Here is a 24133-nt window from a genome sequence, read left to right as displayed (position 1 = left end):
ATCCCTCCAACCCCCCCACTCAGTGACTGAAGCAGGCACATGGGTTTCCTTCAATGCTTTATTTATTTAAAATAACTTTCAATAACTGTGCCCAAGGCGCCAGCAGGCCCGGGCCGCCTGGGCTGTGAGGGGTGGAGGCCTGGGCCCCCGGGTCATGTTGGGAAGCTACTGCATTCCCGGGCTCATGACGGAGATGGTGATGTTGTCGAAGAAGCCGCTGAGCAGCGCGTTGTTGTGGATCGCCATGTCCAGCAGCTGCGGGGTGATGCGTCGGCAGCCCATCTTCTGGGCCTCGTTGCCCGCCAGCTCCAGGACGGTGGCCGTCAGGTCCTGGATGATGGCCGCCAGGAACACGGGCGCGTTGGCGCTGAGGCGCTGCGAGTAGTGGCCGTCCAGCAGGCGGCGCTCCAGCTGGCTCACCGAGAAGGTCAGGTCCGCTCTGGCGGTGCGGCTGCGGGTGCGCCTGCGCCTCTGGTGGTCAGGGGGCCCTTCCCGGCTCCTCTGCCCGGACATGGTATCGCTGGGGTGCGCTGTCTCCGACCCGTCTAGCGCTGCGCTGGGCTGTGGCGTGGTAAGGTGCGGCTCAGGGCGGTCAAGAAGGTACCAGTTGGTCTCAACCGCTCAAAATGGCGGGTACAGCGGCTCCTGCTCTGTCTCCTAGCGACCACGGGCCGGCCCCCCATTGGTCCAGGGACAGGCTGTGTGATACATAAGTTCTGTGAGGTCACTGCCTTCCCATTGGCCCTGGTGGGCCCGAGCCTGGGCCCGAGCCTGGGCCCGAGCCTGGGCCTCGGCCTGAGCCTGCAGAGAAGGGATGCTGGCAGCTCCCTATGCACCCTTGCCCATGGGACCTTCTCTACGAGGTCCACTGTCTACTGGACAGGAATGTTGTACAGAAAAAACACTGCAGTGGCACCAGGCATAACTGGTGATGTTGAATAGCCAACACAACTATCTACTTCCAAAACGTTGGAACTGCCCCCAAAAGAACCCCTCTACCCAATCAGGCAGTCACTTCCCACTGCCCTCCTCCTCTATCCAGCCCAATACCCCTTCTACTCCTCCCCTAGACCCTGGGCAACCATGAATCTGCTTCCTGTCCATTGAGGCTTGTCTATTCTGGAAATTTCTAGAGATGTAATCTTAGATAATAGGTGGCTTTTGTGTCTGCCTACTTTCACTTAACATAACGGTCTCATTATGGTTCACCCAGGTGGTGGCCTGGATCAGCCCTCCATTCCCTTTTCGTGGCTGAATAGTATTCCATCGTGTGGGTGGACTGCATGCTGTGCATCGGCTCCTCGGTGGATGGGTGTTTGGGGAATTTCCACCTCCTGGCAGTTGTGACTAGCGCGGCGGTGAACATTCCTGCACACGGTTCTGTTTGAACACCTGTCTTCGGCTCTTCTGGGTGTACATCTGGGAGTGGAGTTGCCAGGCCATATGGCAATTCCATGTTCATGTACTGAGGAACCGCCCCACTGATTTCCATAGTGACTGCTCCATTGTGCACTCCCCACAGCAGTGTCTGAGGGCCAATTTCTCCACATCCTCCTCAAAACTTATTCTCCTCTTGTTTTGCTTCTGATGGCCACCCCAGTGGGTGTGAAGTGGTATCTCATGGTGTTGATTTGCATTTCCCTGATGGGGAGTGATGTTGATCACTCTGTCTTGTGCCTCTTGGCCATTCCTACATCTGCTTCCTGCACAGCAGGTGTGTTTTCAACTCCTCTGCCCATTTCCCACAACTGGGCTGCTTGTCTTTCTGGTGCTGAGTCTTAAGATTCTTGATGCCTTTGGGAAAGTAGGCCCTTATCAGACATATGATTTGCAAAAGTGTCTCTCCCATTCTGGAGGCTGTCCTTTCCCTTTCTAGGTAGAGTCCTTTGGTGCATAAAAGTTTAGTATTTGGATGATATACAATTTATCTTTGTGTTTTTTTCTTTGTCTTTTGTGGCTGTGCTTTTGCTCTCATATTTTGTAACCATTGCCTAATCCAAGGTCATGGGGATTTGCACCTAAGTTTTATCTCAAGAGTTATATTGATTCAGCCCTTAACTTTAGGTCTGTGGTCCATCAGATTTAATATTTGTACCTGGTGTGTTTTGGGGCTCCATATTTATTCTTATGTCTGTGGATATCTAGTTGTCCCCGCACTTTTTTTTTTTTTTTTTTTTAAAGATTTTTCATTCTTCCATTGAATGGTATTGGTACCCTTATTGGAAATCAATTATTTATACATATGTGAGTTACTTATGCCTCTAAATTCTAAAACATTGACTTACAATAGGTCTATCGTTATGCAGGGCCACACTTTGTAGGATTGCTATAGCTTAGTAGTTAGCACTGAAATTGGGAAGTGAGAGTCCTCCCTCTTTGTTCTTCTTTGTGAGATTGTTTTGGCTCTCTGCATTCCTTGCATTTCCATGTGAATTAAAGGATCAGCTTGGCAATTTTCACAAAGAAGCCAAGTTAGATTGTAACAGGCATGGCACTGTGTCTGAATATTGCCTTGGAGACTGTGGCCATCTTCGCAATATTAAATGCTAACATGGGATGCCGTTCCATTTATTTCAGTCCTCTTCCCTTTCCTTCAGCAACGGTTTGCAGTTTTCAGAGTACAAGTCTTACATGTCTTTTGTTAAATTTCTTCCTCAGTATTGCATTTTATTTTGGATGATACTAGAGAAGGAAGTATTTTCTCAACCTCATTTTTGGATTGTTCGTTGCTAGTGTATAGAAATACTATTGATGGTTGCACATTGATCTGGGCTCCTGCAACTTTGCTGAGCTCCTTGATAGCATAATTGAATAAACTGTTGTGTTTTAGTATATTCTTTAGTGTTTTATATGTATGTATATATGTATGTGTATATGTATGTATATATGTGTATCCTATATAATAAAAAGGTAATACGCAAATTGACCCTCATACCCTTGTGTCACAAGATGGATGCTCCCACGTTGTCACAAGATGGCTACCCCCACATCATTACAATATGGCCGCCCCCATGTCATCACAAGATGGCTGCCCCCACATTGTCACAAGATGGCCGGCAGGGGAGGGCAGTTGGGGGCAACCAGGCCTGCAGGGAAGGATGGTTGTGGGTGATTAGGCTGGCAGGGGAGCAGTAGGCATCAATCAGGCCAGCAGGGGAGTGGTTGGGGAGTGATCGGACTGGCAGGCAGAGCAGTTAGGGGCAATCAGGAAGGCAGGGAGGGGAGCAGTTAGGAGCTATCAGTCCTGGATTTTGAGAGGGATGTCTGACTGCTGGTTTTGGCCTGATCCCACAAAGAGGGCGCAGGCCTGAGCGGTCCCATATTGGAGAGGGTGCAGGCTGGGTGGAGGGATGATCGCCCCCCCCCATGCATAAATTTCATGCACCAGGCCTCTAGTATATATATGTGAACATGTCTGTGAATAGAGATAGTTTTACTTGTTCCTTTCAAATTGAATGTCTTTTACCTATTTGGTCTGGCACAACTTTGAGCACAATGTTGCATAGAGTGTCAAGAACAAACATTCTTATCTTCCTCCTGATGCTTTGGGGAAAGTACCCAGCCTTTCACCATTGTGAATGGGATGCTCTTTATCAGATTGAAGAAATCCCCTTCTATTCCTATTTTGTTGAATTTATTTTCATAAAAGGGTGTTGGATTTTGTCAAATGCTTCCCTTCCCCCTACATCTATGAATAAATGAGCATGACATTCCCACACCCCCTGTATTCTATTAGGTGCATTATATTAATTGACTTTCATATGTTACACTCATGGGAGAAATCCCACTTGGTCATAGTGTATAACGAATGGTCCACACACTTTTTGTTGAAAGCATAGGTGCAGACCAGGCAAACTTCTTGATGGAAAGTGTGTGTGAGAGAAGGGATCTGTACCATGACGAGAAGCTGAGGCATTTGGGGGGACCTGCAATTAGTTTACTAATACTGAAGAGTAGGGTGCCCATGGGAGCGTGGCTGTTGATGTGGCTAGAGTAGAGGGTGTAGGAGCCAAGACACATAGGTCCTGGTCTGCTATTCTCTGGTTTTTAAATACCTTGTAGGTAATTATGAGCTCACTGTGGTCATTAAGCTATGGAGTGGCATGACCTGATTTGTTTCCAGAAAACTTATTCTGGCAGCTTATTCAGGATAGAGAGGACTGAGATTGAAGTTAGATAGCTACTGCAGTAACTTAATCAAGAAATGATAGACATTTTAACTAAGATGATGGCATTGGTAAATAACTCCAGGGGACAAATTCAATTTAAAAGATAATTTGGCTGACAGATCTCAGAGGGGAGTAGGTTGGGGGGGTTGGAGGAGATTAAGCAAAGAACATATATGCATATATGTATAGCCCATGGACACAGATAATCGGGTGGTGAAGGCCTGGATAGGGCATGTGTTGGGTGGAGGGGTAAAGGGGAGGAAATGGGGGACATCTGTATTACTATCAACAATAAAAATAATAATTTAGTTAGTAAAATGATACATAATAGGTGCTTAAAACATATTTATGACACTTTTGACCTTAGCTGGAGACTTGGTGATTTATTCCCTTCAATATTTATTGGATGCCTACTATATGTCTGGGACTGTGGTAGGCATTGAGGAAATACTGATGAACAATGTACATCAGGTTCCTGCATGTAGTATGATGAAAGATAGATATACAAGGAACCTGACAAATAAAACACTGTATTGTGATAAGTGCTATGAAAAGGGAAGTTCAAGATGCTATAGGAACATTGAGGAATAACTTACATGGATTTTGCTGTTTGGGACACATTCCTGGAGACATTAGTGTCCAAGATGAAGAACAAATAGAAGTTAGCTGAGTGAAAAAGTAGAGCATTAGTAGAGGAGCGGGGGAGAAAGCTCTGGCATAACTCCTCGAATACAGGGTGAGATGACTATGGATTTTTGGAGCCATTACTAGAGATATGGGCTAAAGATGAAGGTCCTGGTATTGGTTGGAAGATGAGTTTATTTGGAATATGTCAGTTTGAGATGCCTGTGTGATATAGAGATGGAGATGAAGGATAAATGGTGTGGGAATTAAAGAGAGAGGGGGGTCAGGGTGGAGATATAGATTTGGGATTCATTAGGATAATTTTAGTGGGCATGATGTAGTGAGATCATACAGGGAAAGTATATAGAAGGGGACCAAGGATGACTTCTTTTAAGGGGGGCCGGCAAAAGAAGAAAATTCTTGGAAGGAGACTGAATGAGTGTCCACACAGAAAATAAGAGAGGACTGAGAGGGAATCAAACCAGAAAGATAAGAGCAAGGGGTCAGAAAAAGACAGATTTCATCCCAGGCAGCTTGGCTCAGTGGATAGAGCATCGGTCTTAGGACTGAAGAGTCCTAGGTTTGATTCTGATCAAGGGCACATGCCCAAATTGTGGGCTCAATCCCCAGTAGGGACATGCAGGAGGCAGCCAATCAATGATTCTCTCTTATCATTGATGTTTCTATTTATCTCTCCCTTACTCAGTAAACAATATATATTTAAAAGAGAGGGGAGGGAGGGAGGGGGAGAGAGAGAGAGAGAGAGAGAGAGAGAGAGAGAGAGAGAGAGAGAGAGAGAGAGAGAGAGGGAGAGATTTCCTTTGGATTCTTCTATTTTCCATCTGTTTTTTTTCATTTTGTCTACCTTGTCCATGAGAGTCCTTAACATAGTAATCATAGTTGTTTTTTAGTTTCCCACACCCACGTCATATGTGAACCTAGTTCTCATGATGCTTTGTCTCTTCAAATTGTATTATTTCTTGCCTTTTATTGTGCTTTTTAAATTTTGTTGTTGTTAAAGGCCAGGCATGCTGTATAGGACAGTAGATTCTGAGGTGAATAGAACTTCAGGGTGAATATATCAGTCCAGCCAAGAGATGGAGTCTATCTGATGTTTGCCTCTATGAGTAACAGAGGCAGTAAATTTACCTAGTGACCTTGTTTTTGTCTCCCTTTCCCTTTGTGCTGCACATCAGAGACAGCCTGCCTCCTGCAGTTCTCTTAGCTGGAGCCCACTTTTATTTTAACTGGAGGAATATTAGTTGGTTGTATTGTGTGTGGGAGGAGGACACTCTCAAATCTTTGGATTATGTTTCAATCTTTGGAGTGAATAGTGAGCCTATGTCTTGGGAGTGTGGCCTTCACAAATGTTTTTGTCCCTTTCTCAGGTGTTATGGTTTAAACTGTATGCCCCCAAAAGATACATTAATATCCCAACTCCTAGCACCTGTGAATAAGACCTTACATTTGGAAATAGGGTCTTTGAAGGTAACCAAGATAAGCTGAGGTCATATTGGATTAGGGTGGCCCTGAACCCATCAATTGATGTCCTTGAAAGGAAAGGGAGATTTGAAGGCACAGAAGAGACACAGGGAAGAAGGCCACGTGATGATGGAAACAGATGTTGCCACAGGCCAGGGAACATGAAGGATTGTTGGCAACCCCCAGAATAGGTTTAATGATAACCAGAATCTAGAAGAGACAAGGAAGATCTCTCTCCCAAAGTCTTTGGAGGGAGCATGGCCCTGCCAATGCCTTGATTTCAGATTTCTAGCCTCCAGAATTGAGAGAGAGTAAATTTATGCTGTTTTAAGCCAACTAGTTTATGGTAATTTGTTATAGCAGTGTTATGAAACTAATACACTGGGATAAAGCTTTCCCCGCTCTTCCACCTAATACTTCTCCTGGTGGTAGCATTTCCAGTCTATGACTTTGAACCTCTCTCTTGTACAATGAGGCTTTCTTTTCTTTCCCATTTTTCCTTACATGATACTGGGAGGTAAGAATGGGGCTGGAACAGTGTTCCCTTTTCCTAGCTGGGATGACATTTTACTATTGCCCAAATTCTTTTTGTCTTTCTTGCAACCTGTAGGGTAACCTTGGAAATAAATGGCTAGAGCTCCTCAGAAAGTATTTTCAGTGTACATAAAAAAGTATCTTGTTATTTCCTCTAGATGTGTGAGATCATGTGATCCAAGAAATACCCTTGTAAGAACCGAAACTGAGACAAGCCATAATGGTTATGCTGAGAGGCAAATGAATCAGTCTGTAGTGAGTTCCTTTCTGGGCTCAAACCTCAGAGGGAAGGCAGGGAAGGGTGGGGTAAGGGGGAGAGATCAACCAAAGGACTTGTATGCATGCATATAAGCCTAACCAGTGGCTATGAAAAACAGGGGGGTGGGGGCATATATGGGGAGGGGTTTGAAATGGGAATGGGGGGGATGAGGACAATTATGTGATACCATAATCAATTAAAAAAAAAGAAATAAAAAAAGAAACACTAAAAAGTCATCTGTTATTGTAAAATTGTATGAATATATTGAACACTACTGAGCTGTACACTTAAAAATAGTTATGTTAAATTTTATGTTTTCATCACAATTAAAAAGCAAGTATTTTCCTCCACACATCTTACCAAAATCATCTCCATGTTGTTGTCAAGCACAATTCAGAGGCTTGGAGTCTGTATGGTGTCAATGGATGGTTAAAGGAAGTAAGCTTTTGAAGTTGGGCTGTTGAAGGGCCCAATGAATGACTCTTTCTCTCAGCAGGTCCTGGATCCTGCTTTGCAGGTAGGAAAAACTGTGGCACATCCTAGAAAATTCAATAATCAGAAGAAAGAGTTAGTAACAACATATGACAACTTTTATGAGCCCAAGGGAATAAGACTACATAAAAAACTGGGTAAAGGAATAGATTTCGTGATCTCAACTACACAGGATTAAACAAGGAAGACATTCTAAATAGCTAAGCATAAGTGGTCTATAACCATTGCTTCTACTTATTCACCAGCCATTCTGATTTTATGCCTTGCAATGTTGATTCTACCCCACTACCTAAGAAGTGGTTCTTTTATTTACTTTTAATGTGTATTGAATTTATTGGGATGACATTGGTTAATAATATTATATGGGTTTCAGGTGTACAATTCTATACTACATCCTCTATATATTGTATTGTGTGTTCATCCCCAAAGTCAAGTTTCCTTCCATCACCATTTATTCCTCCTTTACCATCCTCTATCTCTCACCACCCCTCCTCCTCTTAGCTCTGGTAATCACCTTAATGTTGTCTGTGTCTATATTTTCCCATTGATTTTTAGGGAGAGTGGAAGAGAGAGGGGAAGACAGAGAGAAACATGTGAGAGAAACACATTGACTAGTTGCCTCCTTCACGTGCCCCAACCAGGGCACCAATCAGGGCCCAGGCTAGGGAGGATCCTGCAACCAAGGTACATACCCTTGACCGGAATCAAAACCAGGATCTTTTGGGCCACAGGCCAACGCTTTAGCCACCTAGCCAAACTAGCTAAGGCTAAATTTCATTAATTTTAACCTTCCCACCACATATAAGCATTGGTTTGCAGGTTCCATCCTTCTGGGCCTCTTCACTTACAGCAGTATTGATTGCCCTCACCCTGGCTTCTTGGAGCTTTCTTTTCCACTGATTGTATGTGATTGTGGGCAAGTTACTTAAACTTCCAGTGACTCCATTTCCTGTTTTGTAAAATGAGGACAATAATAACACTTCACTCCTGGGTTTAATATGAGCACTAAAGCTCTCAGACCTGTATCTGTCCCATACTAAGACCTATGTATATTAGCTGCTATCATCATTATCATCATCATCATAATTATTATGTTTGTTGTTAGGAATAAACTATATTTCTTGATAAACCTGGCTAGAGTCTGGAACTACCTGAGTGTGATGGTTTCAGAAAGCTTAATAAAACAACGTTATTTCGATAAAACCTTAAAAGCAATTAATTTGTCTTGTGGGAAAAGAGAAGACATGAAACTGCAGAGAAGCTGAATGGTGCTTTATATGAACCTTGTCTATAACACCCTAAGGTCACTAAACCCACAAAAATGCTATTTTTTGGTATGTTTTTATTGATTTAAAAAGAGGGGATGGAAGAGGGATAAAAAGACAGAAACATTGATTAGAGAGACACATTGATTGGCTGCCTCCTGCATGCCCTGCACTTGGGATCAAGCACACAATCCAGGAATGTGCCCAGACCGAGAATCGAACGAGGGACATTTTGGTGCATGGGTCAGTGCTAACTACTGAGCCACACTGTCCAGGCACAAAATGCCAATATATTTCTACTTATCACCATCTAAATGCATGTGTGTGTGATGTAAGCTGATGAACGGACTAAATTTCATGTTGATGTGGGATGAAACCAATCACATACCAGAGGCTATAGCTAAAGACATAATAGAATTTGCTGATGATTAAGGGAATGCTCTGAAATAACAGGTTTGGAAATCAAGAGCTAAAGTCAAATTTATGGAGAGTTTATGGGTGTTTGCAAGGAGCAGAGCATAAAGTGGCCTCTGCTGATATGTGGGTTATATTTATTTTTTCCATAGACTCTTGTTTCCCAAACTATGGGTATTGTCTATTACAGAGGCTATCAAACTACGGCCCATGCCTATTTTTATATGGCCTACAAGCTAAAAATGAATTTTACATTTTTAAAGGGTTGTAAACAAAAATAATGAAGAATATGAGACCAAAACCACATGCGACCTCAAAAATGTACAATATTTCTTAGCTGGGCCTTCAAAGAAAAATAAAATTCCAACCCCTGGTCTAATGTTCAATTCTTAATCAAATACTCTTATCATGTTATATTGTATTACTCCCCCACCCCAAACCACTCTTAAGCAAGTATATTAATTCATTTATACTCATTGTTTCACCCAACACATATTACTGAGCATTGGAGATATAAACATAAATAAGTCAGCAATCCCAGCCACCATTCAAGAACCTCACAATATAATGAGGAAGAAAGACAAATATGTGATTACCAATACTATCTATGATAGCTGTAAGCACAGAGTACAATGAAAAAGTGCAAAGGAAAAAGCAGTTGACTATGCCTGGCAAAACTGGGAGGACTCCATGCTATCAGAGTTCTTTTATAAAATATTTATATTTTATTGATTTTTTTTACAGAGAGGAAGAGAGAGGCATAGAGAGTTTGAAACATCAGTGAGAGAATCATCGATCAGCTGCCTCTTGCACACCCCCTACTGGGGATGTGCCCGCAACCAAGGTACATGTCCTTGACCGGAATCGAACCTGGGACCTTTCAGTTCACAGGCCGACACCCTATCCGCTGAGCCTAACTGGTTTCAGCATGATGAGAGTTCTTTGTTCTCATCTCTGTAGGCCTGCAACTCACAAGAGCCAATGACCCTGATAGACTTGGTAGCAGTTCTCTTTCTGACGGATGTGCATTCAGGAGTTAGTGGGGTTTTCGATAGTTTGATGCTAGTGTTTGGCTTGAAGCAATAAGCCTGGTTTTTGTGCTTCATCTTACTCAGAGTGCTTTTGGAATGTTATACTCCGCGGGAGCTCATCTTCTTGCTATCAGCATTTGCTTCCAGTCGACGAAGCCTGCCAATTCAACACAGACAATTTTTTTTTTTTTTTTGTCTTGGCCATTCATTTTTTATTTTACCTGTTAATGTTTTTTCCCATCATTGCCATATGTTTGGAGTGGCAGGCTTTCCATAGTATGAACTCACTGTTCCATCTCGATTGGAAGTCAATCAATGTAAATCTTTCCCATGTGGATTTTACTCTTCCCTATATTTGCTCAAACATTTAATTAACTTACCTCTAATGCAGGGCCAGACCAAATGATTCCACGGACATTGTACTGCTTGTGGGCTGGATATTTCCCACTTCTGACCTAAATGATGCTCAAAACCCATCTACTACATTATATCTCTACTTATCACTCTCTAAGTTCAGGTCCACTATTATTTCTCACTCAAAGACTGTAATAGACTTCTAATTAATCTATCCATATACACACTTACCTTCAATTCAAACTGTTGTGCACACTGTAGGAAAACAGACATGTCACTATGTCATTCTGTTTGAATGGATTGCTAGGGCCTTCAGGGTACAGACCAGTTTCCTTATCATGTTATGCAATGCCTTCCATTACCTGGTCCTGAGCTACTTCTCAGCCTTACTTTCTGCTATTTATGTCTTTGTACAATATTGCTTATAGTTTCCCAGGTCCACTGAATGCTTTCATGATTCTAAGAAACTCATCTTCATGTTCTTTATTCCCTCAAACTGGAAGCCCTTCCTACTCTACCTTTCATTCATCCTCAAGAATCATCTCCTCTAAGAGGTCTTCTCTAAACTCCCCAAATAAACTAGTATCTCTTTTGTTCTCTCATAATACTGTCTATGTCTCTATCTTCCTTCTTCTTTTTTTAAAAATATATTTTTTGATTTTGTACAGAGAGGAAGGGAGAGAGATAGAGAGTTAGAAACATCGATGAGAGAGAGTCATCGATCAGCTGCCTCTTGCACACCCCCTACTGGGGATATGCCCGCAACCAAGGTACATGCCCTTGACCGGAATCGAACCTGGGACCTTTCAGTCCCCAAGCTAACGCTCTATCCATTGAGCCAAACCGGTTTCGGCTCTATCTTCCTTCTTAATACATTTTGCTAAAATTATGTCTTTATGTCTTTCCTCCTAGAAATACTTATATGCTCCTCAATAGAAAGACATATGTTTCAATAATCTTTATACTCTAATATCTAGAATGGTTTCTAGACATAGTAAAACTGCATAAATGTTTGTGGGAATTGGATTAAATTACTTTTCTTCCAGCTTCGTAGTCTCTTTAAATCTGTTGAGATGCTTGTTCCGAATCTTTACTTCAATAATAAAAATATTGACTAGGTCAAGCTAAATGTAGGTTTGAAACAGCCTATCAAAACTCTTCCTTTGCTAGTGGTCTGTTAATTGTTACTCTTTGAGTATGACAATAACTTAATTAATTAATACACAATTTTATTATCTAAACCACATGTGTCAAACACAAGGCCCGCGGGCCAAATCCAGCCCGCCAGGCCTTGCAATGTGGCCCGCACCGCGCTGTCATAACTGAACTCCGCTGTCAGTTTATGACATTGTCAGTTTATGACTGTTCAGTAAACCATTCGGCCCGCGATTTAGGCTGGATTTTAGATTTTGGCCCCTTCTCTGATTGAGTTCGACACCCCTAATCTAAACCATCAATATGGGTTCATAATTATTTTTCATAAGTGTGTCATAAAAGATGTGTTAAAATCTTGATGAAATATCAGTCATTCACTCATTCCATATTTCTTCCATAAACTACATCTAATGATCTTGTCAGAAGTAAAAATTATATTTGGGTGGAATGCCTTTGTTGATAACTTTGTAACTTTCTAAGTACTCACTTACTTAAAAGTCTTCCTTCTTTTTCTTTGTTATAAATGGTAATGTATTTACATTAACACAGTCTTTTTTTTTTTTTTTTTTTTTTGATTTAAAACTTCTGTACTTTATTTGGAACCCATAATTTTATATCAAGGCAAACTATCAATCAAGGTAAGGATAAACTAAGACATTTTTATGATTACTGAGGTCACATTGGTTTATAATATTATGTTTCAGGTGTACAACATTATAATTTGACATCTGTGTACTCACTAACCAAAAGTGTAGTTTCCATCTATCACCATATATTTGATTCCTTTTTCCTATTTTGACCTATTATACTCCCATTCCCCACTAGTAACCACTAATATGTTGTCCATATATATGAAAATGAATTTGTTTTTATTTTGTCTTGATTGTTTATTTTTTGTTTGTTGCTTATTTCAAATATGAGTGAAGTCATATGATTTTTGTCCTTTTCGGTCTGATTTATTTCACTTAGCATAATACTTTCAAAATCCATCCCTGTTGTTAAAAAATAGTACTACTTCACCCTTTAATTCCATTGATCATTAAGAATAGTTTAACAATATCATCTGAGTTGCAACTTACCCAAGACACATGTATTTTTTTCTTTCTGAGAACATAGTTAAAATGTTGTTCTTATTGTTTTTATTTATCCAAGCCAGAGTAAGTTGGGGCCTTATTTTTCTAAATACTAATCCTTTAGGCACATGCAGCCTGTTACAGTGTTCTTCTTTTCCATATATAATATTATACTTTTAAAAAAGGAACTATGAGCTCATTGTAAAACTTCCTATGCAGTCCCATGGTTTCACTCATTTCTTTTTTAATAGAATAATTTGCTGTTTCATAGTCAAAATTATGTTTGTGAGAGCATCCCAACCTTAAGGTCTAAACCCATCTTAATGTAAATTAAGGTCCAACAAGTATCAATCACAATAACAAACTTTTGGAGGCCAGCCATATCTAGAAATTCTAGTCAGAGTAGGCAATTACATAATAGGTCAGTCTGAATCTTTTCATGGTTATTACTAAAGAAGAAGCATTACCTCTCGAGGGGCTTAAAGCCAAGAGTCCATTTAGCTCCTGTCAATTTTTCCTTCCAAATGTCTCTCAGATTTGTCCTTCTCTTTCCATTCCTATAGATGCCTTCATCACTTCATGCCTGGACTACTGCCATAGACTAGATGGTTTCTTTGCCTCCAGTCCATCCATATTCCCATCCACTTTCCATACTATTGCCAGATTAATCTTCTTAAAACACTTTCATCATGTCACTCTCCTGCCCGAGACCTAGCTCTAATGTCACCTTCTTTGTAAAATATTCCTAACTCCCCTAGGAAGAGTTAGCAGCTGACTACTTGGTGTTTTCACAGCTCTTTTTGCATTCTCTTACTAGTACACTTACAACACGTATAATAATTGGTTGTTTATTTTTCTTTCCCCATTTGGTGAGAGCTTCTAGAGGGCAGGCAAAAGGATTAAGTCATCTCTTTACAATGGCACTCAAATCTTTATATAATTGGCCTTATTGATCTTGCCCCCACTACCTCAAGGCCTTCACATATGTTGTTTCCTCTGCCAACCATGTTGTCCCTCTCATTCTTTTCCTATTCAGTTTCCAGGTCTCAACTAGAAATTCATTTTAAAAACCTTCCCTGACATCCTTATTAACTAATTAACTAGCTAATCAATTCATTTAAGAAATATTTATTAGGTGCCAACTTTCTGCCAGGCACTATTTTAGGCCCTTGACATAGATATATCAGTAAACAAAACAGACAAATTTCCTGTTTTTATGGAGTTTATCTTCTACTGGGAGAAGGTAGACAATTAAAGATAAAAAACATGAAGGAAATTATATAGTATATTAGAAGGTAATAAGAGCTACAAAAAACCCAGCAAAGTAAAGGTGTATGCTCTTAAGTAGCAGACTTTTGAACATGGTGGTTAGGGTAGAGTTCCTTGAGAAAGGTGATATTTGAACAAAGAGGTAGTTTGTCATGAAAATATCTGGTGTAAAGTAGATTAGTGTAAAGGTACTAGGCTGGGTGTATCTATTGTTGCAAAAAAACAGTATAAAAAGCAGTGTGGCCCAACCAGCATGGCTCAGTGGTTGATTGTTGACCTATGGAACTGGGAGGTCAAGGTTCAATTCCCGGTCAGGGCACATGCTAGGGTTGTGGGCTTGATCCCTAGCGTGGAGCATGCATGAGACAGCCTATAAATGATTCTCTCTCATCATTGATGTTTCTAGCTCTCTCTCCCTTCTTCTCTGAAATGCACACACACACACACACACACACACACACACACACGTACACACACACACTCTGAGTGGCCAGATTATTATGATCTCTGAAGGCAGTGTATATCCTATATAATAAAAGGCTAATATGCAAATTTTCCCCTGGACTAGGAGTTCAACCAGCAGGCAGTCTCTCCAACTGCCCATTTCCCCTCCCCTTGGCCAGGCTGGCAGGACCCCACCCATGCACGAATTCATGCACTGAGCCTCAAATATAAATATAAATACACACACACACACACACACACACACACACACACACACACACACATACACTGAGTGGCCAGATTATTATGATCTCTGAATGCATAATAATCTGGCCACTCAGTATGTGTGTGTGTGTGTGTGTGTGTGTGTGTGTGTGTGTGTGTGTGTATTTTAATTTAAAAAGCAGTGTGGCTAGAGCTTAGTAGGAGATGCTATCAGAAAGGAGCAGATCACAGAGGGCTTTCTATGCTAAAACATAAAAACTTAGATTTTTACTCTGATAGAAATGACAAACCGAGATCCAAGATAGTGGCAGATAGGGGGAAGTTACTTTCAGTTCCTCCCAGGACCAAATTGGAATTAAAACTAAAATATAAAACAATCAATCTAAATAATCAACTGAAGATTAGCTTAACAGAAGTCTTATAACCAATGATTTAAAGAAGAAGCCAAATCAAGACTAGTAGGAAGGGTGGTATCATGAAAAGGGCTGGCTCTACACTCATGTGCAGTGGCTAATAATCCAACAGGATATCTCAGCTGCAAAGGTTTCCACTGGGGAGCCTGAGGTCTCAACCCCAAACCAGGCTCCCCTGCCTGGAGCGCCAGAACTGGAACATGTAGCCTATAGAACACCTGGCTGTGAAAATCAGCCACGTTTCTGTCCACCAGGGAGATGCAGGATCTGCTAGAAGCCCAGACACCCTCCTAATGGGTCAGTGCACAGGCCTCATTGGCAGCCACTCACCCTGGCTCCAGCAGAGGGAGGGAGGCTCAAAGCAGAGTGGAGTTTGTGTGAGAAGACTGGATTGTGTGGCTCCGGGGAGAAGTGAAGGGACAACCACCTCCAAATGGCATTAGCCTGGAGGAATGCAATGGTCTGACTCCTTGTCACGTTGCCCTCCAGAGCTCATGCCCTGAGAAGTCAGCTGTCTGGGCCCAGGGTATAGAGGTCTGTGTGGACTCACGGGGTGTCAGAAGCTGAAATGTGTGGCTCTGGGGTGGGGACCATTCCATAGCCTTCCCACTACCAGGGTTCCTCAAACTTTTTAAAGTGGGGGCCAGATCACGGTCCCTCAGAGAGCTGGAGAGCCGGACTATATGAACTACTAATTCCTACTGTAACACCTCGGCTGCGCTCACTGCCCAAAAAACCTGGCGGGCCGGATCAGACTCCTCTGCAGGCCGCATGTGGCCCGTGGGCCGTAGTTTGAAGACCCCTGCACTAGCCTGACCAGTGTCACCACTTCATGGGACATATGCTATCCCCCCCTCCTGACTTCTGGCTGCCAAACTCCAACTCTCCAGGAGTTTTGGGTAGAATATCAGAAGGAATGACTTGTGTGGCTCCAGGTCAAGGGCCATTTATCCCTCACATGTCCAACCAGTGCAGAGCGCTCACTTCCCATGGTCAAATCTTGGTCTGTTTGGGTCTGATTAACTCTGCTGGGCTCCAGCAGCAGACTGGAATCCTACAGGGAGAGATTGAGTAGTGTGGCTCTTGGGAAAGGCCAGGAAGGACAGCCACCAAGGTATCTGTGCTGAGTTCTTCTCCCACACCACTCACAGATGCCATCTTTCCTGGGTTGAGCACTCCCATCCATACTGCATCAGCTTAAGGCTGTGGTTGGCAAACTGTGGCTTGTGAGCCACATATGGCTCTTTGGCCCCTTGAGTGTGGCTCTTCCACAAAACACCACAGCCTGTGCGAGTCTATTTTGAAGAAGTGGCATTAGAAGAAGTTTAAGTTTAAAAAATGTGGTTCTCAAAAGAAATTTCAATCATTGTACTGTTGATATTTGGCTCTGTGGACTAATGAGTTTGCTGACCACTGGCTTAGGGGAATGCACCAGCCTCACCCTCCAGACTCCCTGTGGCCCCACTCTGTTGAGCTCTCAACTTTTGGAGGAATCTGTTGCCTCTGGCCAGACTGGCCCCATGGTGCAGACCTTCTTGGAAGGCTCTCAGGGGGTCCAGGCAGACTACAAGTGACAGAGATGAAGAGAGAAAGGCTTAATTGTGTGGTTCTAGGGAAGGGGCCATTTCCCTCACTTGTCTAACCAGCACTACTATTCCTGTAAAGAGCCCTCACTCCATACATCCAAATCTTTTAGCCTGATGAACTCTGCTGTCCTCCCCTCCCATCAACCCCCTGAGACCCTGCCCTACCTACCTCAAAGGTCTGTGTGTTCACCCAGTGGGTGACAGCTGCCCTTGGTGTGCCCTGGGACTTTCGCTGAGTGGCCTCAGGCTTAGCACTGGTACTGAGTTTGAATCTGTATCAATCTGGTGAACACCACTCACGTCTACCTGGTGACTCACTGAGTACCTATCTCATGCAACTCACATACCACCAAAGGCCCTTTTAGTGACTGAGCCTAACAGGCAACTGGTAGGTGGAGACAGGTGGAGGTGAATCACGAGGTGCTTTAGACATGTTGCTGACCTGCTACTGAGCTCCGTGCTGGTGAGAATGTTGCAGATCTTTTTTTTACATGAAAGGAGATGAGCACTGTGACATACACTTTATTTAGTATCCTGTAAGAGAGAAGCAAGGGTTTAAAGAATTAGGGGTTTGAAAAGCATTGACAACTGTGGCCCTTGGTGAGAAACAATAATGTCAAGCAGGATATGGCCAATCTCATCAGTGCACCTACTGTAATGAGTATGGCTTGTGGTACTGGGAGACAGGCAGGACAGGTTGAGGTCAAGTTTATGTCAAACAAGGGTGGTCTAAGGTCAAGAGTATGTGGAGCTTTCCTTTTGGTTTTCCTGGTGTGTCCTTGTCTGCAGTGAACAGACCTCATGTTTATGCATGCCACAAGACCCAATGTCAAATGTAGTGCCACAAAATGTCGTTAAGTGACTTATTCCACGAGTCACAGAGGCACAATGAGATGGTATTATGGTACAGGCCAAGAATTTGGGCTTCGAGTTGGCAACGTAGGTATACTTCCACCAGGATCTACAACTGGCAACTTAAGTATACTTAAATATACTCACATGAAGGCACCTTAGAGCAAGTGGCCACACACTCTGTCCATTTGGTAAGTCTGCTGAGCACAGGTGTTGGTCTGTTGTTGCTTCTGGATGAAGCCTACTGACCCTGGTGCCCACTGGAGGGGACACCCTTATACCCTAGAGAGAATGACTTTACAGCAGGGACCACTGACCTGTACTTTGAGAGTGGCCTTTGGCTACTGAGGACTTGTAGTATACGTATGTACAAGGCACCCCATCACCCATGTGGGGTCTCCTGTACTGTTGTGTTGGAGAAGACCCGTTTTTAAGATGCATAAACGCTGTGGGATAAGCTGTGATATAAATGAAGAGCACTCCTAAGTGCCTTGGGATCATTATGAAATCCGGGCAGCTGTGACGCCTTGTTAGAAAAAAAAAAAAAAAGTTCCAATAGAAGCACACGTGTTAGTGCCTCTTAGTAATAACTAAACTAAGGCTTTATCTGTGCATGTATATGCTTTCCAGGAAGAGTAAGTGGAGCAAGACAAGGCTAGCAACTGAACTTATCTGTTCTGTTAGCTGGTTTATCAGTTGGTATCCTTAATATGAAGGGAGGCACCTTCTTTCCTCAGGGTCATACTTACCATATATATTGTCTACTGGTGCACCATTATCTCTTCCAATGACACACCATGGTGCTCCTAGAATTACTGATTGAAGGATAGACTTTATGAAGGCCAGGTATTGCAACCCAAGGAGGATTTCCATCAGTGTCTAGGTGGCAGGTTGTAAGCACTGCTAAAACCAAAATAGAAACTATCAGAAATAGTCCAAGGATGACCTACTAATATGAAAAGATAAGATTATGGTCAGGAGACAAAGAAGGTTACCATGAGTGTTCAATATGAAGGATGAGGAAAAGGTTCCAACCAGAGAAACAAGAGAGTTTCTGGAGAGTCAAGTGGGAGAATGGCCAGTGTTAGTCAAATGGAATGATTTATGATTTCCCTGTGAATGGCCACTTATGCACCAGGATGCACTTTTTTATGGCTTGAAGTACACGATGAAGAAGTGGGTATATGTGATTCAAGAGAGAAACTAGTCTAGTTGAACGGGGGGCTCTCAATGTTCTGACCATGGTATTGTTCATAATACTTTACTTAGAATGTTCTCTTTATGTAAAATCTCTATGGACTTTTCAAAGGTCATTTCAAGTACTATTCATTGAAAGAAGCCTTCCTTACCTCACCTGGACTCCATAGATTTTTTTCTTTCCTGACGATCAACAACACATACTGTTGGAACCAAACATGAGGGTATTATCTTGACTGAATTGACCTAACTGATTCAGGAATGTAAGCTTTGGTTCTCCAGATGGGCTGTAAATTCCATGAGATCACAGAACGAATTTCTTTGTAATCCCCACAGTGCCAAACATATACTAAAGACTCAATGCATTTTTATGTTAATTAAATTAAATCAAGACCCCAAAATCATTGATTACAAAATATTCAAAAACACTTGGGCAATGGCCACAGCTAGAAATTCTAGTTGGAGTAGGTAATCACATGTGTCAACGTCAATCTCTTCATGTTTACTACAAAGAAATATCCTCTTTAGAGTCTACAAGCCAAAAAACTAGGCATTTTGATTCCTGAATGACTGGCAGTGACATTTGAGGAGAATGACTACATTAGGGATTGGGAAAAATGACGACTCTGACTCTCCTTTTTCTGCAGCACAAAAATCATGCTAAGAAATTGAAACCACAAATGTCTATGTTTTTCTTTCAATAGTAAAACAAATTATCCAACTGGTATGGGGTCACTAAAAGACTGAAATCTGCCCGGCCAGGCATGGCTCAGTGGTTGAGAGTCGATCTATGAACCAGGAGGTCACGGTTTGATTCCCAGTCAGGGCTCATGCCCAGGTTTCAGGCTCCATCCCAGTGTGGGGTGTGCAGGAGGCAGCCAATCAATGACTCTCTCATCATTGATGTTTCTATCTCTCTCCAATCCTCTCTGAAATCAATAAAAATATATTAAGAAAAGAAAAATGACAGATAAGAAGGCATAAAATCAGTAAGAACATAGCTGAATTCAACAACACCATCAATCAATTGTATATAATTGAAATCTATAGTCTCTTTCATCCAAAAATAGCAGAATATATATTTTTCTCAAGCTCACATGAATCATCCACCAAGATAGATCACATTCTGGATCATAAAACACACCTTAACAATTTAAAAGAATAGAAACCATATAATATGTACAGAAATATAACTTGAGATCCCAAAATATGTGGAGGTTAAAAAACACACTCCTAAATAACCCATGGTCAAAGCAAAAAAAAAAAAAAAAAAAAAAAAAATCTCAAGAGAAACTGCTTTGAAATAAATAAAAGAAAACTGGTTTATCAAAAATTGTGGGATGTAGCCATTTCAGTGCTTAGGGAGAAGTTTGCAGCTTTGAATGCATGTATTAGAAAAGAAAACAAGGCCTAAAATCATTACTCTAAGTCACAAAAGACCACATATTGTATGATTGCATTTGTATAAAATGTTCAGAATAGGCAAATCCATAGGCACAGAAAGCAGATTAGTGGTTGCCAGGGGCTGGGAGAGGTAACAGGGATTAACTGCAAATGGGTAAAAGAGAGATGTCATTGCGGTGATGGAAATGTCTAAAACTGTAGTCATGGTTGCACCACTCAACAAATTTACTAAAAATCCTTGACGTGTACATTTAAAATGAGTCCATTTTATGGTATGTATATTATATCTGAATACACAATTTTAAAAACACCTTAGAAAGCAGAGGAAAAAGAGTTTGTCTCTTAGACATTATATTAGGAATAATACAGAGCTCATTAGGCTCTTGTATGTTGCTGCTGCTACTGTGGTGATGGTAGAAGTGGTGGTTTTCCCATTAAGACTGGCAATAATTTAGATCTTCTAAAATAAAGATTTAAAAATCACTAAATTCCCTGGCCAGTGTGGCTCAGTCCTCCCATACACCCATGCACCGAGAGGTCACTGGTTCCATGGTTACATGCATGGGTTGTGGGCCCAATACCCAGTAGGGGGCGTGCAGGAGACAGCTGATTGATGTTTCTCTCTCATCAATGTTTTTCTCTCTCCCTCTCCCAAAAAAAAATTTTTTAAAAAATCACTAAAATAGAACGATTCTGGCTTGAAATCTGGAGTAGCAGTGGGGGGCAAACAGAAGTGGGTGGGATTTAAAAATATCCAGGAGGCAGCAGTGACAAGATTTTGCACTGATTAGATTCAGGGAATGGGGAAGAGTGAGGAGGCCTCGGACTCAGCATGCTGAACATTGAATTCCTGTTGTCTTCCCAAACTTCCTGGCCCCCGTGCTGCCAATCGCCGTGAGTGGATCAGCATCCTGGCACAGAGCAAGCACTTATTGATTGCCTTTGGAATGAAAGAATGAATGAACAGAGTAAAAATATGATCAGAGCATCCACCAGGTCCTGCCAAACAGCCAGTCCTAGACTCACCCTCCAGGATGACTCAGCAGACGTCTGCCACAATTTCCCTCTCATTTATCAACCGTCTGGGGATCATCAGGTCCCGTGCCCTGAAGGACACCCACCTGCACATCGGCCCCCCCTTACACAGAGCCTGCCAGGGTGCCCTCATGGGGTTTGTCAAGAGCCTATTCTGTGACTTCTTCACATGAGGGCCATGGCAGGTGCATGTAGAACCCATGTGAGCATGGGAAATAGCCCATGTTGAAGAAAGAGGGTCACCAAGGTGTCCAACTGGTGGGTCTATGTTCCCTTGGGCTCTGACCAGAAAGAGACTCTTCCTACAAAAAGGTGTATTCCTCCAGCACCACCCCCTTCCTGGCAGGCAGAACACGCAGCTGCTAGAAACACTGCAGTTGCTGAGTGATGTTTGGATATTTTACTGCTGTTCCCAGGGTTGCCAAGCAGAGATACACAACTGCCTGTGGTTCCCATCACAGATGCCAAAGCTCGGAAGTGATTCGTCTCAGTCCACACTTGCCAGATCAAGAATGCGGTGGGACACTCAAAAGATGCCCAGACTCAACCACCCCAGTGAATATTCCCTTCATCGCACTGGTTATGAAATAAAGTATAACCTCCTTATGTGTGGTGGTCAATAAACACACCCACCTCTCATTTGGAAGATTATAGTGCTTTGCATAATACATGATTGTCATTCTCATTCTCACCAGTTCCTTAATGCAGAGGCTCAGATTGACACCACAATGTTGGTTCATCGTGGTTATAATTCTTCTTTGCCTTTACAGTTAAGTTCATGTAAAATAAATTGTGTGTCATTTTTTCCTACCGTGTTCCCTGAAAGAGCAACACCAAGCGAAGAAGCGACTCTAAAAATTGCTGTATGGGAATGGATTATGGAAGTATTCCTACATGTGAGAGCTAAGGTTTTCTTTCAACGATTGGGTGTACATCCTAAAGTGACACAGGTCTTTGCTGATGGGACTTGCTAAGTGGTGTATTCTGTTCATTGAACACAAAACATTTGGGTCCAACAATCATCCAGTTAAAATCTTTAATAGTAAAGCATTCTTCCGCGTTTGGCATTCAAACTAAGCCTTGAATGGATGTTTCCAGCTTTCAGGGCAGTCAGTAGTATTAAAAAGGCTTTTCAGAGTTGTTTTCATTAGAGAGAGAACTTCCTCGCCTAGCTTCCGCCAAAGCCTTGCCCTGCCACTCCTGACTTGCAAGGAATCCTCGCTCAGGAGGGGCAGACAAAGGGTAAAATCTGGGCAGAGAACATTGGTGGATATTAGAACGAGAGAAAAAATCAGTGCTGCAAGGTCTTGCACGCAGCCACCTTCCTCTCCATCGCCACAGCAGAGCGAGGCAGAGAGAGAGGGAGGGCAGGGACTGGCTGGAAGCGAGACGCCAAATCAGTTTCAGATCCGGGACTGGGAAGTCCGATCGAGTTTAAAACAATGTATACTGGGCGTAAGTCCCAAGGCGGGCTCGCTCCAGATCTTGCAGCTGTTTTCCAGCGTTAGGCCCATCTGGCCCCGCGCTGATCTCCGGGCGGACTCTTTGTCGCGCGCAACTGGCACGAATCGTGACGACGGACGGCCCTGCAGCAAGGCGCGAGTGGCCTCTTTCTCCGCGAGGGTGAAGGTGAGTACCACCGCCCACCCACGGGCCCCAGCCGCCGGGGTGGGAGCCCCCGCGCCATCCCGCACTGCGCCAGGCCTGCATGCAAGCGCCCGGGCAGCAGACCCCACCCATCGCACCCACCCGGGGCACCCCTTCCCGGATCCACGGGGCGGGACCCACCTGTGCTGGAGATCGCGACTCCCGATTCAGCCGAGCGGAAGGAATTGCAAGTAAGGAGAGCCTGGGGAGGCAGCCTGGCGCCCGCCCGCCTTTTGCTTTTTGCCTAAAAAAACAGTCGGCCCCACGCTGGCTTCCCCGAGCGGGTTCGGGCCCAGCTGGGAGCTTGGAGGCCCCGCCCCGCTCCTTCCGGCCGTGCAGGGTGGGCTCCACGCGTGCCCGGGACTTGGCCCACGGAGGCGGCGGAGCAGCCGAGCCTCCGATCCAGGAGGATGGGGATGGGGCGCGCGTGGGTGTGGAAAAGACCTTGGAGCCACAGGCTCGGGGAGGATAGGCGGACCCGTGCAACTACGCCGCCGCATGGAAAACGCGGGGAGCCTTGTCTGCCTTTTCAATGCGCCTACCTCGTCTCTCCACTCGGCTCCTATTCATGGTGGCTGAGCAGGGTTTGCGGGATCGAAAAATCCTTTCACTAACCTTCCAGCACTTTCTTGAACCTACGTCACGTATTACTCAATGCGGGACTCCCAGTAATTCAATTGAGCACCCTGAATTCAGGCTGCAGGCATAGCGCGAACTACACCGAGTACTGGAGGGAAGTAACCATTAAGAATGCATATTTTGTGCGCGAAAAAATGAAGGAACAATACGGATGACAAAGGAAGGACCAAAAAGGGCACCGAATTAGCAAGCGCAGGGGCAATCCAGGGCAGAGGGAAACATGGAGAGCAAGAACAAACAATAGGCATAATCTATAGAGACACTGGAAAATGGAAAATAGTTATTAGAGATGCAAAATATTAGGCTAATGTCTCAGGGGTAACAATCTGTAAAAGTTAGGATCAACAAAAGAAGAAAAGGCATTCAGACTTTGCCCTGACTTGCCTATTGGAAAAACTGCTTCTCCTTATTTTTTACTCAGTTTACGTGTTGCTTCATCTGTGAAGCCTTTCCTATATTTTCTCAAGTAACTGTATTTTCTCATTTTCCATGGATCCATTATGCCCAGTGAGTCCAGTGTAGGCCTTCAGGATCTAGATTGTAGCCTTTGTCTTTGAATGCTTGTGTCCT

General features: G+C 43.2%; 2 protein-coding genes across 16 annotated transcripts in view; one reads left to right on the top strand and one right to left on the bottom strand.

Moving 5' to 3' along the window:
• Positions 1–23699, bottom strand: LOC311615747 (histone H2A-Bbd type 2/3-like). Of its 13 annotated transcripts, XM_084871178.1 has the most exons (6): positions 23066–23457; positions 18391–18544; positions 17232–17323; positions 16645–16767; positions 7429–7607; positions 1–698 (listed from the first exon to the last, which is right to left on the bottom strand). In XM_084871178.1, exon 6 carries the CDS (start codon positions 511–513, stop codon positions 166–168), a length of 348 nt encoding a protein of 115 aa, XP_084727304.1. In that variant the 5' UTR covers positions 514–698; positions 7429–7607; positions 16645–16767; positions 17232–17323; positions 18391–18544; positions 23066–23457; the 3' UTR covers positions 1–165. The 13 variants fall into 13 exon arrangements, 10 of the variants coding, with proteins under 10 accessions (XP_084727304.1, XP_084727306.1, XP_084727307.1 ...); XM_084871180.1 differs by lacking the exon at positions 16645–16767; XM_084871181.1 differs by lacking the exon at positions 16645–16767 and having other exon boundaries at positions 18391–18541.
• Positions 21670–24133, top strand: part of SPRY3 (sprouty RTK signaling antagonist 3) — a 70093-nt gene continuing 67629 nt past the window's right edge. For 2 of the 3 annotated variants that reach the window (XM_084871147.1, XM_084871148.1), the window contains exon 1: positions 21670–22906. The gene's annotated coding sequence lies outside the window, so the exon portion shown is untranslated. The other variant, XM_084871150.1, reaches the window with a different exon arrangement.

Source organism: Pipistrellus hanaki, assembly GCF_964339955.1.
Source record: "Pipistrellus hanaki genome assembly, chromosome: X".
Lineage (NCBI taxonomy): Eukaryota > Metazoa > Chordata > Mammalia > Chiroptera > Vespertilionidae > Pipistrellus > Pipistrellus hanaki.
Note: the sequence above shows the minus strand (reverse complement) of the source record. Positions and strands in the feature narration are given on the sequence as shown.